Here is a 16,857-nt window from a genome sequence, read left to right on the forward strand (position 1 = left end):
ACATTCTGGTACACAAAAGTATGAACAAATGCCACCTGTTTCCTGCCATTTGGATTGCGGTCATTTTTAACAGGAAAAAGTATCTGAAAGTGACTCATTGTGTTTCAACCAAAGTCTTTCACTTGTCGTTCAGATTTTTCTTTTCTCTATTATAAAAAATAATCTGTTTTTTTTTTTTTAACAAACAAACAAAACAAAACATTTATTTAGGGTGTCTCAACAATCCCAAACGCTGCTCTCACAATCCCACAAAATCCAGTCCAGTTTTTGATGTTTAACTGCTGCAGTAACATAATGCAGCTTCTTCTTTTACACAGACGCATGACATCATGGCCACTTGGGACGACTTTGGCTTTCAACATAATGACTGGGAAGACATTATTACCTTTCCTGCGGCTGGATAGAGGCTTTTTCGCTGGGGCGAACACCTGCCAGCTGTGGGCACAGCCCTGTTGACTAACAAGTCCTGACTTACCTTCACCTCACCCATATTATTGCCCAGACCTGAGGGATAAATGGAAAAAATAAAAGCCATGAGTCACCACAAACAGTCAACGAGAACAGCTCAGCTGAAAAAAAAAAAACAAGAATATATTAAATACACAGTAAATCAGATCAAATGGTGGTATTTATTGTGTCACAGTGCAGGAATACTGGGCCTCTGTCAGTTGAAAAGTGTTGGGATCTGTTAGGAAAAGAGGAAGTGGGGAGGCGGAACATCTGGACTTTATTTGAGCGCTCCAAAGTGAAGAAAAGGTCCAGAAATCAGCTTAAAGGGCATTTTCCATATTAATTGTTGGCCGCAGAACTGCCTCGTTTTAGTTTTATATTTCAAAAACGAGACTCACGGCTCTTCGTGGGAATATGACGTTTCCATACACTCCACGCCGCGTCTCGCGTGTGTGGGTGTGTGTGAGCGCGTATTGCGTGAGTGCCTCACTGACGCTCCACAGCCCAGTGTTGTTCTCACAGAGCAGACAGACAGACAGACAGCCGACTGGATTAGATCGACAGAATAGAAACTGCTAGTTCTTCATTTTTTAAAACCTTTTTTAACATAAAAAGTCTGGTTTGACTTTCATAACTTCTCCTTTTTGGGGGGTGGGGGGATCATCGCGCCTTTTTGAACAGTTTCGTGGCGGCTCTCAAACCGGTATGGATTTGCCACTGTCTAGAGAAGGCACGCCGTGTGGTCCGCTACCAAAGTTTTGATTGTCACCGTTGGTCTGGAGTAACAGAGGAAGGCGCTGAACTTTGACGCACACGTGAGGACACCTGAAGACAAATATCAAACTGCCGGAGCGTCTCTTTACTCTGCTATCTACCATCTCTCATGGGGTAAGTAATCCCACCATTTAAAGATAAGAGCAAAAAGTAAGAGCATGTGCTTCAGCAGCCTAACAAAGGGGATCCGCACTATTGTATCGCTCCACCAGGCTGATATTTATAGATGCTCGGACTTTGAAAATCAGAGACAGACACTTGTCTAAACTCCACGAGGTCCCTCTCATTGCATGAGCAGTGAAGCGTGTCAATAATGCTTGGAAAGTCTCGGCAAACTTTTCAAAATGCCACAATGACTCATGAGTACCTATGCCAGCTCGCTGCGTGGCCGCAGTTAAGAAACGTCACTTCTGCACTTTCACAAGTGTCCCAAGAAAGCAGTTACAGCACAGCGTGAGATGTTTTTTTTCTTCTTCTTTGAATTTGATTCAACGTGACAGCTTCTTAGACGTCGCCCTTTAACGATTAACAATTTGTCGTGTCAAATATTAACGTGCAAGGCAGCTGGACGTGGGCGGGTGGGGGTGTATGTGCACTCTGACGTATGGAAGCTGTACTGTACGAGGCTGAGGGGGAACCGCGCTCAGCCAAACAGCCAGCTTGCCGTGCCCCCCCCCCGTTCAACCCCGCACCCCCTCCACGCTGTGACCCCTGATGTTGTTGGGGCTTGTTCATCCGTCACTCTAAAGAAGGCATTGTATTGAAAGGATGTAATAATAAGACAAAAGCCCCCATTATCCCCATGTGCACCGGAGTTAATCTTATGGGCTTGGGAGATAGACTTTTCAGTGAAAACTAGCTCATAGCTTCAACAAGCATGGCCTTAACTGAATCTCGTGCATTGTTAGGGGTGGTTTAGAGTGAGAATTAAAACGGAAATGTAATTTGAATACACGTTAATAATACGATGCAGCTGAACTGCAAGTAAGTGGCCTGAATTTGCAAACCCGGATTTGAATTTAACGAAGGTTTTCTTATCACGCATGCTGAGAGCATGCTGACTACACAGCACATATTGTTCCATACTGACTGCACAGCACATACTGTTTCATACTGACCAAATGAGTAAATCCTTAAGTGAAGGATATAGGTGTCAGCAGTCCAGTAGACATCCTGGGAGAATCCTTAAGTTAAAGTGAGATAAGATGATAAGCTAGAGCAAATAATGTTTATTGCTCAGATAAAGGCCTCCATCCATCATGCTCTGTCCTGTGCTTGGTCTGGGTCAGTGTGTCGGTGCTCATTAGGAGGCTGTCTGAAAGTACAAAAGTCTGTGGTCATATTATCTCGAGGACCAGCTGAAGAAATGCCGTGAGAAATCAGCGTCTGAAAATGTTGAATAGCTTGAAGCCGGTTAAAATTAAGTACACATCTTCCTGTGATAACATCGAGAATAGTTGTGAAAAGGAAACACAGTCAGCAGCAATAGGGTCACCCTATCAAGTGTTGCACAGGCTGTCAACAGGGTCATTGATGCAGGTGTTGCGCAAGACCGACTTGGTTTGTTTGGTGCATGCATGACCACCTGTGGACTCAGGTGTGTTTCCCAGCACGTCTTGGATAGGACATGACACAGCCATCCATCCATCTGTGTTTGTCCCATGCGACCACATGGCTCATTGCACGTGAACAACACCCGCCACAGGCCTGACTGGTGCCGGGCTTCTTCGCTCACCCACCCCCTTCCCCATCCCTTGGCAGGAGTAACAAAAGGGTCAATCAAATTACTGGCTAAATGCCTTTCACAGAGTTGAAGCACACATGGTATTAGTCTTAACAGTCTATATAAAGGAACCTTAAATGTTTTATGTTAAACTGTAGGGACATTTACACAGACCAGCAGCCCATTACCTCATGAGTTCAGGATCTGTGCGATGCTGACCCAGCCCACTGTGCTCAGTGGCCCTCTGTAATGAGAGCCGTTTCAGTGGGGATAGCGTGAGAAATGAAGACGGATAGATGGGGTAAATAAATAAATAGATGTATAAGTGCATGGATGGATAAATAAATTAATGGTAATTTAGCAGTGGGAACTCAATTTGTGGGATTTTTTTTTTTTAATGGAACAGGTCACTAGGGGGATAAAGTCGGGAACGGGTGGTGGGTGGTGGGTGGGTGGCGTTGATCCCTGAAGGATGCTCAGATTTCAGTTAAGGCCTGGGAGCAGTCCACTAATAGGGAGCAGCAAGAAAGCTTTTCTTTGAGGAAGCTGTCTTTCCTTTTGTTGTCTGTGCTTTATTCAGTCAGATCAGGCTCATAACAACACTAAAAGATCAGAGGCACGACCTGCCAGAGGCGCCCTGTCTTTTACCTGGTTCAGTAAAAGCAGTCAGAGGTCAATGCATACATTTAAAAAGAATAGGAACCATGTCAGATAACGAGGGACAATGCCTGTGTTTATACTCCTCTGTTGGGATTTCTCTGTGATATTAATAGTGGTCTGCGGATAGCCATCTGGTTTCTACGCGCTCATGCTGGTAGTCCTTTTTCGTGAAAAACACTTTCCTTGGGTGTGGCAGCTGGAGCAAAATAAACGACTTCTGTTCGCAAGCTGCCGAGGCGCAAGTCACAACACACAGCTGACAGCATGTTGCTATATGATTCACAGCCAAAGCTGGGAGTGCCTCAGATCAGAGAAATACATGTGGTGCGCTTTGCTTTTAGCCTATTTTTTTTTTTTTTTAAAGCTACAAATGATAGAAGGATGTGCTTGCTCTTTGCTGACACCTACTCACTCCAGTTAAAAATAATTATTCCTATGAAAAACACATTTACAAATATGGATTTTATTTTGTTGGGGGAAACAATAGCTGTGAGTATTTTAAAATGTTGTTTCAATCAGCGAAAGAAACCATTACCTTTAAAGACTCTTTACATTCCTTTTCCACTTGGACAAACTATGAGACCCCCCATGACCAGGCCCTGATGCTTGTAGCAGCATGCCAGGATTTCCTGACACTTTCTGGTGTGGATAAGTCTGTTCCAATTCTCCTGCAGTTTCAAGCTTGGACGAGACAATGCTCAGATGCTGCCAATAAGTGGCAATGCAAAAAAAATGGTTTTCAGGACAAACTTGCAACATGGGTCTTTCAGAGACAATGACGAATGGATTGAATGCAGGGTTTCTGGTTACTCCTGTGGCTTTGGATCGGTCTTTAGATTGGACAGCGTGATTTATGAACTGAAAGGCAACAGCCTCGTACAGTCTGTCCTCGTGGCAGGCTTAATTAGTGTGGTCATGTCGTGGTTTTCTCATTTCTGATCCTTTTCAGGGCCGCTCTTGCGCGATCTCGGGGCAGGTACATATGAAGATGCTGTTGTTTTGGAGACCACCTCCTCCTCTTTCTTCCTCTCTCTTGGAAGTCTTTGTTATCCGGTCAGCTTTGTTTGTGCAGCTGGACAACTTGACAGGATTACTTCAACACCCCACCTCCCCAGACCCAAGAGGAAGCTGGAGACAGTTTTCTTGGGTTTTCAATTGCCCTGTTCAGCCAGTGAAAGCCTCCTGAAGCTGTTCCTTTTGTTTGGAGCTGAGAGTTAATTTGCTCTCTCTCGTCCTAATGAGCTTCTTTGGTTGCTAGGTTTTTGTTATATCCACTCACAGGCTTTAAAAGTTAGACAAAATGGCCAACTGTGAGGGCATTTTTATTGAAACTAGCTATTCAGTTTGTTTATCCTGTAAATGCTTCAGCTTAAGTCTTTCCAAGCTGAAAGATATGATGGACTTAACCTACAGCCAAACACAAGCTGGGTCATGATGGAAGCCAGACAGCTCCAATTGAACAGACAGACGGGGCAGAAGTGGATGCCGTTTATTTAAATGATAACTGCTCAGACGTTTTCATTTAAATGTGCCTCGTCTAAGTCAAAGTCAAGTAGTTGCCTTCTGCTATTTGAAGAGTTCCACAACAGCTACACTGTTTGCTGTTTACATATTACGTAGTGGTAAACCACTTTAACCAGAGCCAGGATATAATACAGTATATAAAGCAAAATTTGTAACTGCTGAGTTTATTTATTTGCACTCATGTAATGCCTACAGTATATGAAGCAGACCTTCAAAACTGCCGAAACCGTGTAACATTAGACATCCGTGGCACACATTTGCAGGTCACAAGTATATTTCTTTGCGTTTTGACATATGATGCACTCATGCTGGGGAGATTTCAAAGACATAAATGCTGCCATTCAATGCAATCATTCCTAAACTGTATAAAATACTGGGATACAAGTTAGGGCTGTGTGGACACAACAATGTTCCCTCTCTAGGCAACCGTGTTTTTCTCCATAAAACAGAGCTATGGTTAATGGACCTCTGTTTGCCAGAGGAGTCTGGAGTTGTTTTCCTACACTCGATCATAGGGAGGGATGGAGAGCCACTGTCAATTTATCAACTTATCAGTGGACACTAGACAGGAGCAGTCGGGGTGGCTTTGTGGCTCTTTGCATTCGACTCTGCAGACATTGTTGCGGTTCATTGTGCAGTAAACCTTTTTTTGCGTTACTGATTATGGTCTCGTGTACCGTGACTGTTTGTTATGATGTGCAGTGCACTGCAAATCACTGCAACATCTGTGGAACAAACAGTCACAGTGTCGCAGTCACGGAACCCTCTGCACTACCAATCAACACAAACACATGCATTGATATACACAGTCATGTCTCGCGGTCACTAGCACCGGATGCATTAAATAATCTCAAATTCTCTCACGGCATCTGCGCAGTTACCAAGAGAACATGAGAAGGGGTGGAATTGAAAGTCTAGAAACAGGGTATAATAGGAACAGGGAGCTGGGACAAAAGATAACTAAAGAGGGCTGAAAACCTTTCATTAGGAGGCACCTTATTGTAAAAAAACCAAACAAACAAACAAAAAAAACCCCAACTATGGGATGGTGTTAGAGGAACATGGTGATTGAAACTTAAGTCGCTTAATTTCGCTCTCACACATGAGGTTTCTCACAAGAGGCCAACCAATCCTGACCTCACTTCTCTGCCTGCGTTGCATGGCATTGCCTGCACGTACATTGCTGGTTTAAGCCGCCATACACAGACACACACTCACACAAAGACACACAGAGACACTCACAAAAAAAAAAAAAAGAAAGCTGTGCAAAGTGCAGAGATAAAGAAGCAGAGCGCATATGTGATGCACACATGTTCAGCATCTCTTAGAAAGGCGCCATGTGGTTAACACTACCTTACCTTCAGACACGCACACCGACAAATTCTGCGCTTTGCAATTTTAAAAGTGGTTTAACCATATCACATGTTGAAGGGTAAATTCTGAGAAGTGTCTTATAAAATTTCCTGAGATTTTGTATTTCAGAAAATCATAATCTTTAAGTGTGTATTTAAGTAATTTAAAATAATAGTGCTATTTTCTGAAAAGATTAAAACATTATACTCATTTGTGTATTGCCTGAGAATGTAGTCTATTGGTGCAGAGCTACACAGTTCTGTCGAACTGATTGCGCACTATGTGCTGTAATGAAGTCTTTAATAGGGGGCTTTAAGAACATGCCTGCTCCAGATGTGGGCTAAATAAATCCCTCTTGATGTGCATTTGATCACCTCTTTGTGGCCTCGTCTTTTGATCTCTGTGGTGAAGTTTAAAAAATACGAGGTGGGTTGAGGGGTGTCAGAGTAAGGATTATGTGGTTCTGCAAATCGGAGAGCCGCATGAAAGGAGAATATGCAAATATGGGGCAATATAAAAACATGAACAATTTGAAAACGAGACGTAAGTTGACAGGGATGGTCTGAGGGTGAACGTATTACAGTAATTGCCTCTCAGGCGCCGACTTTGGAGATCCCCCACCCCCAAGTAGAGAGAGTGGAGCACTGAGGGGACAGCAGCAGTGGGGGTGGTGGTTATAGCTCCCGAGGCTGCACGATGCCCTTCTTTCTGCAGCTCTTTGTCTACAGCTATGTTCACTTGGTACCCGAAGAACCCTAAAGCACACAAACAGCCACGATATATAAAGCATTATCAAGCTGCAGAGACTGTGATGTGACTTCAGAAAGGAGCAGAAAAATGACACAATAAGACGTGAGCTAAAAATGCTTTTTTTTCCCCACACTGAGATGTCTCGCCAGATTGCGACCCCCAGAAGAGGCTGTGCCCAAACTGTCAAACTGTTTGACGAGCGAAAGGGTAATCCCTAATTATATGCCAGATCTCGTGTATTGGGGACACCAGCTCTCCTATATCTAGGCGCTTATATGAGGTTTTAGTGGCACGTGATTAATGTTGGTGTAGTAGCAAACAAAGAGAGACGAACATTTGCTATTTGGAGCTAAAATTAAACCTAAAACATAGTGTGAAAACTCAAGAGGAGGAACTGTTTCACCTTTCAGTAAAACGGAACTGCTGTGTGTTTTGTCTCTCGTTTGATGCTATGATGCAGGTATGACACCGATACTAATGTGTGCTAAATACTTCTGTGTTTTGTTAGTGTTTTTATGACAGAAGGGGATGTAATATATAGATGTCTGTGACATAGTTTAGCAAGCTAGGTTATTCCTCGCCATGTTTTTTTTTTTTTTTTTTTTTTTTTTGTTCTGTTAACGTTGTTGTTCCTCAGTTCAGTTCCCCTCCACATAAACAGTAACATGTTGCAGCAACTATCATATTCATCCAGTCTGTTGTGCCTCTTGATCGTGTTGCTGGGCTTGCTAAAAGCCTTCATTTTTTGCATTTCCACTTGCTTTAGTTTTCATGCGTAGCACCGTTGTGATATGCTGGTCTTTTGGAAACAACAGATCCAAAAGCGACTATATATCTGCCACTTTTCCACTTGTCTATCCTCGGCCCAATGTGTCCTGCTTATGTGTAAGTTTGTAAAATCATCGACAGACTGTCAGGGTCTGTGAATTTTGCTGCTCTCCAAAAATATCAGCTGTCACAACTGTCAAAAACACTGTCCTATCTTTGTGACTTGACTGAAATAACAAAAGTGACAAAAGATGAAAAAGTGTGCATAACACCTCAACTACTAATTAAATCTTTCTGCTTGAACACACAGGTGAATTTGTAACACGTAACATGTTTCCCTTTGAGGTCAGCACACCACGAGTAAGAGGCCTCTCTCGTGACAGGAAATTGAGGTTGTTTACGCTCAACTGACCCCAAACCAATTTATTTTTAAATTGTTTACTTCTTTATTTTCACAGCTTTTTTTTGCATCCGTCTTGTTGGTGAATTTGTGTGCAGCTGGGCATGAAAGAGAGGGGAAAATAAGTTCGAGCAGTTTTTTTTCTTGTTCTTTTTTGTTTTTCTTTAAACTTCAAATAAGCGAATCTGTCCCTAATGTCGTTTAAAGTCTAGGGACAGTCATGTGACAGCAACACCATGCTGCATCCTCTTTCCCGTTAAACCATGAAACTGGGATAATTGCCTTTTCCTGGTAATTGCCAGCAGACAATCAATAGCATTGCTGTGCTGATATAAAATGATTTTCCTCATGGAGGCCTGGCGGTGAATGATTGATTGATTGGTAAAGAGGCACTGGAACCATCTGCCAGCAGACACAGTCCATCCTGTGTTTTTCTTTTTTCTGCGGGCTTGATGCAAGGGTGGGTGTGGGGTCTTGGTGGGCTCCTGTGTGCAAATGGCTTGTGTTTTGACCTGTCAGTGTAAAGAGGAAGGCTCCTATGTCATCACTGATCAAATTTAAGAAAGTTAAAAGTGTAGAAAAAAAAAAAAACAGAACTCTGTAAGCATGGTTTAGTCACTTCCTTTCAGCATCTGTGGTAGCAGTGGTGAAACCTTGTGGTGGAGCTAGGTGTTTTTTTTCCCCCCATGTCTGGCATGTTAGCACTTGACATTGGGGGAAACTTTGATATTTGCTGTGCGTTGCATGTGGAATTTTCCCTCTAAGAATCTCTGCTCACACCTCCGCGGGATGTTCACAGCTTTTGCTTTTAGTTCAGTCGAAATAAAAAAAAAACAAACAAAACACATATACAAAGGTCTTTGTTACTTTAACGTGGTGATCTTCATTTACAGTAGAGTAGAATGTGCATGTGGGAAAGTAAGGAAGCAAGATGTAAGTCACTCTGGCTAAAATTTACAGCAAATCATACTCACATTTTAGATTAACACTGATAATTAACACACAAGAAACTGAACAGGAAAGAAAAAAAATAACGGCACCAGAGGCTTCCTGTGCACCCGTGATAGCATACTTTGAGATAGATCACATTGCATATAAGAGAGATTAGGTTTGAGAATCCACACATTAACTTTTTCATACAGTTTTTTTTTTGAACAGCAGAGGCTGGTCTGAGTATATGTTTCCACTACGGTATCTTGCTCGCTGGGAGAAAGATGTGTCACAGGATGTCTCAGACCACAAACAGTTTAACTGTGAAGTGCGCTGAAGGATTATTTGAAGTAAACAGTAAACATATTTGAATGCAGCCAAGATAAAAGTCAAATATAAACTTTCTCACGGTTCATGGTTGTTGTTGTCTGAAATGGTCTTTAACGAAATCTTTTTGTGTTGTTGAGGTTTAGCATCACTGTGAGTTTCAAATGCTTTCCCCCTGGTGAAAATGGAGCCAGGTAGCAGAAGGTTTAACAAGGAAGTGAGGCTTTGTTTGTTTTCTGGTGCAAACTGGGACTTGTGTGTTTCTAATGAAAAACACCTGAAGCTTTTCTTCAACCGTCAGTGCCACGATGAAGACAAAGCTCTTTCTCTTGTTAAAATCCAAAGAGAGCAAGAGTCTGCTTTCAAGAGCAACCGTCAGGCTCTATCTCCAGCAAGCTTTGCATGTTTAAAACCCTTTATGGCCCAAGATTTATACAGGCCTGTTGGACTTATTTTGTAATTTAAGCTGTAAAATGAAAGTAAAATAATAATTCTCATCTTTCAGACACTATTAAGCGAAAAATGCTCATAAGTGTGAAAAATTAAGGCTTACATGGTAAAATCGGAACCTTTTTTTTTCTGTTCATGTTCACTCAAAAGTAGCTTGCCTTCCGCTATCATGATGCATCGCATATCCCTGCAACACTAAATAAAGTTTTAAAAAAAAATTCGGTGTCAAATGCAGCTACATACATTTTCTTGCATGTGTGGTGTGAAAAGTATACATAGCTGTGAAGTATCACAAACACTGTAATGCAGAGAAAGGCGCATTATGTGAGAATCTTTGCATCATTTATGAGAAATTTATTATGATACAGATCTCAAAGCTCTCTGATAGGATATCCTGCCACAGGTATCTGTCTCTTGTTTGGCTTCCTTTGTCTCTAATTCACGTGTCGCTTCTCTGCCAGCGTTTGTTTCATCACCTGCTCTTGCACCTTGTTGGGCCTTTGCTGTAAAATCCAGACAGGATGTCATGTTGTCTTTCGGTAACCCATGCTACACCTCCACCTCCACCTTTGTGAAAAACAAAACTAAATTGTCGTCATTCCGATGGAAAAACATCAAATACCTGATTCAAAAACCTGCATGCGCTGTACATGTGTTGGAAGCAACCTCAGATTAAATTTTTAATCTATAATGACTTGAGGGGGCGTCAGAGAAAAGTTGAGAGTAGATTTCCACCTTGAATCAATTTAAGTGGCACTTCTGCATGTGAAAGCTAAAAGTGCATGCATTATGTTTAAGTGCAGGTTTGTAATGTATTTTATTGCACCGATGCATTTAAGTGCAGAAACGTGCACATAAGCAGAAATGTGGTTTATATGTCAAATATAGAAATATATTTAAATATAGGCCAACGTTTCTACTCTTCCTGTAATTAATTGAAAATGAAGATTTTTCAGGGAGTTGGGGAATTTAAATCTGATATTAGCCAGTTAATAAAATGACTAGAATGATTTTAGTATATCTTTTTTATACTACTCTTATAACATTACTTGTGATTAATATTTCAAGTGTTCACATCTAGTCTAAAAGAATTGACACATTGGTAGTCATGGTATGACAACACTTTTTAGCATTGTCACCCTTATTGTGGAAGTGTGACAGTGCTGTCTGGGTCAAATACTTCAACAAAGGGGTAGGAAGGCGGGGGTTCAGGTGTTGATCAGCCAATGTAGAAACATCTGAGTGATATACTGTATTGCAGGTAGAGCGACAGGGCAGGGTTTAACACATTTAGACGGTGCACTCGGCAAACCAGCCCGTCAAGTTTTCCCACATGAAGTGAAATCCCTTGATGACAGTTGCCAAAAACTCCTTGGTGACAGGCGGACCTTGAGCTGTCTACATAACAGATAAAAAGAGCGCCGTACCGAAAGGAAAAAAAAAATGACAGAGCTGAGAGAAAAAAGTCAAGGTGAAACAAAGCCAGCCCATTTTTTTTTTCTCCATTAGTAGACAGGAGACTGCAGAGACACAGAGGTTCTTTTTCATGAGTAAATTCATTATAAGCTGCAATAATACAACCTAATATAATTACCCGAGTACAGATGCCACATGTGCTTAAGCTCAAACACTCCTATTTGTGTCTATTACTGGAGCTAAAAGGGATGGGGAGGAGCCCGGCTTTTCTGATAGCAGTTGGATAAGGGAGTGCTTGGCTGTAAATTTCTGCTATGATACAGTTGCCGTAGCCAAATGGAAGCATGCTGTCCCTTTATTAAGGCTGAAGGCCAATGCTATCCACACTGAAGGAGACTATTGTTCTTTGTTCCTGCTTAAGGAAACGGTGTGTTGGTTATTACTGGCAGCCTATAGCAGCTGTGCGCTGAACCTGTCTGAATGCAAGGAGGATGCTTTGCAACACTACTGTCACATTTAGCCGAGTGTGTTACAATGGATTTCTGTGCATGTGCAATGCATCGCATTGATGGGTTTGTGTATGTATGTGCACGTCACAGCGATGTCTCAGATTCCTGCCTTTGTGTCCAGATGCCGTTCCACATCCATGCTCTCTCTGTCTGGCTTTGTCTTGTTCCTTCTTTATCTTTTAGGCTCTCAGGTTTAGATTCAAAGCCTGCTAGAACAGAGAAGAGATCCAGGCCCAGTTTCCACTCATTTTTTCTTTAGCCAACACTTACCTCAGTTCTTCCCTTTCCCTAGCAAAGACAAGGACGCATCAGTGTTGAATTACTCTGAAAGCTAGTCTGCAGAGAGATCATATTTCTTTTGACAGGTTTAAAACACCGGCTCCACTTCTAATTAGATTTCCAGAGCTTCCAACCTTCCTTTATTTTAGATCCTGTAGCTGGGGCCCATTTTTGTTTTGTTGTTGCATAAAAAACGTAATTTGAATCCATTTTAGCGGTTCACATTGGGACTTGTTTTTTGGCATTTCATGATAAAATTCTCCTATTAGTTAAATTTTTCCACAGCAGTTTTCATAAAACTAATGATATTCAGAAATCATTATGTAAAAGTGTGGTGTAGAGATAAAACATCTTGTTTTTCAAATCTTAGGAAAGCCCCAACTTTGAACTTTCTGGTATCTATTTGATTAGCTGCAAAACTTTTGGTTGGAAGTGGGTGGCTGGTGCTTGTCAGGATGAAGAGCTCTGGCTGATCCGCATGCTATGCTGAAGTTTCAAGAGGTAACTCACTGGAGTGGAATGGTCTGCTCCCCACAACAATGCCGTGTGTTGACAGCCGAGTGCTTGGACAGGGTTAGTGGAATGTCCCCTTCAGACTGGGAGTGCAGTCCTTTGTCTAAGCACCAGCCCTAACAAAGCATTTATTCTTTCACCTGAAGGTGATCTCTGCTTGTGGAGGTTAATAACTAAAGTACTTTTTTTTTCTTCTTTAGGTTAGGTGCAAAGTCTTTCTGCGGTTGACTTCTTTTCCTTGCAAACTGCAAGGTTTGCCTTTGTGGTTTAAATGTAGCACCCAATTCTTTATTTTTCATCTGTTTTGCTGTAAAGCAACTCAAGGATTTCTGACAATAAAAGGTTTTATTTTTGAAGCTCTTGTTTATCGCCATCCTACTGTTGCTGGGTTATTACAGTCAGAATAAGTAAGAATTTTCTAGTTTCTGCTGTACTTAACATGTTTCCTGGATACTCTGTTTTGCTTTAGGTTTTGACTTTGCTGAGCACGTGGCTTTGCTAAAAATATATATTTTCTTTGTCACAGTTTATTACATCGATGCAACAACATTTCCTTTGTTAGTAATCCTGGCCTTCTCTCTTTCTTTGTGTTTGCAGGTGACCCGCATAGAGCTTCTGAGACGTGACTGTAGGACCGTCTCCCTCCCAGCATCCTTCCTGTCCTTTACTCAAAGGCAGAAACTACTGGCATAGACGCTCTGAACAACACTGTGTGAATGAATCTTTGTCGTAAAGCCGTTGTGCATTGCCACCCTGTCACCATGGGGAGCAAATATTCCCAGTACTACAATAAGACTGTGATTCGCTTATACTACACCTATGCTAAAAACATGACCATGGATGAAATGAGGGAAGAAATTGAGAAAAAAAAAAAAGAACATCCCTCCAGTCTCGAAATATTGATCGTCATCCTTTGCACATTCATCATCCTTGAGAATCTGATGGTCCTGACTGCCGTCTGCCGCAACAAGAAGTTCCATTCGGCTATGTTTTTCTTCATTGGTAACCTTGCATTCTCTGACCTGCTTGCAGGCTCAGCATATATAGCCAACATTTTTCTATCAGGGGCAAAGACATTTGAGCTGTTCCCAATACAGTGGTTCATCAGGGAAGGCACAGTGTTCATTGCTCTGGCAGCTTCAGTCTTCAGCCTGTTGGCAATAGCTATAGAGCGCTATATCGCTATCACCAAGGTAAAGGTATACGGCTCCAACAAAACATGCCGAATGTTTCTGCTGATTGGAGCCTGTTGGGTTACCTCCATCCTTCTCGGAGGACTCCCCATCATCGGCTGGAACTGCATCGACAACCTCCCTGAATGCTCGGCAGTTTTGCCACTTTACTCTAAGAAATACATTGTGTTTGTCGTCACTGTTTTCAGCCTCCTACTACTCTCTATTGTCATCCTCTATGTGAAAATCTATTTGATTGTACGCTCCAGCCACCAGGAAGCAACCAACTCACAAGCTTATTCCCTTTTGAAAACGGTCACAATAGTGCTGGGAGTCTTCATTGTCTGCTGGCTGCCCGCTTTTACAATTCTCCTTCTGGATTCGTCCTGCAGCGTATATTCCTGCCCTATCCTCTCCAAATCAAGCACCTTTTTTTGCATTGCCACTCTGAATTCTGCGCTTAACCCAGTGATCTACACGCTGCGCAGTAAGGACATGAGAAGGGAGTTCCTCCGTTTGATTTGCTGCTGGGGCGTGCTGCAAAGTGGGCGGCCTTCTGAACGTTGTCTGGTTCCTCTAAAGAGTTCCAGCTCTCTGGAACACTGCACCAACAAACTTGAACACCAGAAAATGCCTATTATGAAAGAATGCACCACCTGTGTTTGATAGGGTCCAAGGATATCATGTGTATTAGTGTGAGAAAGAGAAACAAGCTAGCACGTCCTGGATCTAAGACAAGTGGGTGAGGCTGGGACAAAGCTGTCTTTGAGACACAGACTTAAATCTCTCATTACAATTGATACTATGTGAATTTATAATCGGTATGCAATTAAAATCACCCATGCAGCTGGTGTAAAAATGCAAGAGGAAACCAACGTAGTAAATGAGAAACTATAACGTTCTCATGGGTACTTTTCTCGATTGTGGAGCAAACCATTTTCACTTATATACCTATGATCATGTTCATCTTTTAAATGTGTTAAACCCTTTTAAAAGCCAAAAATAATGTGCATAATATCATAGTTATGTAATAGCTGTTTGGGACTTTCAAGAACTGTGTCAATGCAAAGCTTGCAAAATTGCACTTTGTAGTTTACTGTAGAGATTTTTGCCCTGTGTAAGATTAAACCACATTACTCTTCCTCACTGAAATATGTATGCATTAAGCTTAAAGTTGCATCACTCATTATTTACAGAGTCAGTGGCAGTGGTCAACTGAAACAAAATTACTAAGTAGTCCTTTGACAAAACCAGGACTATATAGTCCCTATATAACCGTACCTTTTGATAAACTACAACAAACTTGTGTAATCTGCTCACATTTAATGCATGAAACTCAGACTGTAAGAGCTAACATGTATGATATACTCCAGATACGGCTTCCATCACTAACACCCCTTCCCTCATTTGTCCTCATAATCTGCCCCTCTTGCTTTTACTGTTGTCTTTTGTATCTAAACAGTTTCCGTTGAGGAAGGCCTAATCAGAATGCACATTTCCTTAAGGGAGTAGGCACAGATGGCAAATTTGACTCAATAACAGCTGTTTAGAAGCTTTAACTAAAAGAACAGATGCCCTTGCAGTGTTGTAGTAACATAGAATCAATGTGCTGCCTCTGTTTGTGCCTTCCTCATGGGGGCAAAAGGCTGAATGTATGTATGAAGTGTTCGGGGCATGTGCCCCATTGTCGACAGTATTATTAACCATCATTTGGAATTACAAAGTCATTGACAAACAGAGAGTGGGATAAACAGGGTAGATCACTCTTACTGTGAATTTTCAAACAGCACCATGAACAAGAATTTGTTGTGAACATCTTGGTTTAATTTGCAAACCATAAGCCGTGTGCAAATAAAGATCCAAACCCGTCTCATGTTTCTCAAGACCCCTCACCTTGTCTACAAAATAGCAGAAGATCCGGTTTCAGACGCACGGGAGGTATCTGCCCTCCTGGGAGGTCAGCTTCATCCTCGTTCCCTGACATCCTACAACACGCAACTTCCCTCAGCCATAGGAAGTCCTATTTTTTCAGTGTCCGGTTCCTGTTGTTTAGGCTTACTGTAACCTTCTTCTCATGGACACACAATTAAAACTCTTCTCCCTGTCAGTGTTTTTATTTTTTTTTATTTTATTTTTTATATTGACTTCTAAATTTAGATGGACACGCACTTTGGCAGCTTCCGTGATGTTTCCTTTCCCCCATTTTTTATTTTTATTTTTTTAAATCTGTGTACCTATGAGTTTGCCAACTTTTATGTTATATATATAAATAACTGTGTATGTTTTGTATGTATGTGTCTTTGTACAGTATGTATGACTTTTTTTTTATGCAATGTCTTGTGTGCAATAGTTGTGTGTGTCCAGTAGCACGCTTCCTGTATTAAACTGGTACAATCTGAAACACTAATAGGTACATGCCTTTTTGTTAATTCCAGTTTTATAAAAATAAATTAAATACTGAAAAAAAGTGTGCGTGTGATTTTTAGCTTTACTCAACCAGTGTGGCAGCTGCAACTTTTCTGCATGTCCTGAGTTGCCTCTTTTTTTTTTATTGTGAATCCATCTGAGAAGGAATTAAAATGCAGCATTAAATCCAAACATGCTCTGACAAGGTCAGAAAAACACTAGCCTCAACATGAAAGCCTGTGATTGTTTGTGCAAATACTGCTTTTGTGATTAATCATGGCTATCTTACCTGATGAAAATATAGCTTTGCTTTAAGGCTAAAGGTAGACCTGAAAAGGATGTGAAGCTGGGCAGAGGACAGAGTGCGGGGGCTTAAAGTGGGGTGTGGTGGAGAAGATGGCCTGTTTGTAAGTGCTTGTCTGAGAGAAGCATAAAGAAAAAGCCCCGGGAGAG

The 16,857-nt window shown here is 41.7% G+C and overlaps 1 protein-coding gene across 1 annotated transcript; it reads left to right on the forward strand.

The window, feature by feature from the left end:
• The first annotated feature begins 234 nt into the window (after positions 1-234).
• Positions 235-16,405, forward strand: s1pr2 (sphingosine-1-phosphate receptor 2). Its single transcript, XM_040047701.1, has 2 exons — positions 235-1,338; positions 13,424-16,405. The coding sequence occupies exon 2, from the start codon at positions 13,543-13,545 to the stop codon at positions 14,662-14,664; it is 1,122 nt and encodes a 373-aa protein (XP_039903635.1). The 5' UTR covers positions 235-1,338; positions 13,424-13,542; the 3' UTR covers positions 14,665-16,405.
• The last annotated feature ends 452 nt before the right edge of the window (positions 16,406-16,857 follow it).

This window comes from Simochromis diagramma, unplaced genomic scaffold, assembly GCF_900408965.1.
Source record: "Simochromis diagramma unplaced genomic scaffold, fSimDia1.1 OVJJ01000321.1, whole genome shotgun sequence".
Taxonomy (NCBI): domain Eukaryota; kingdom Metazoa; phylum Chordata; class Actinopteri; order Cichliformes; family Cichlidae; genus Simochromis; species Simochromis diagramma.

Excerpts from the sequence above, each read along its gene's own strand:
- s1pr2 (XM_040047701.1), top strand. The coding sequence starts at position 13,543 with ATGAATCTTTGTCGTAAAGCCGTTGTGCATTGCCACCCTGTCACCATG.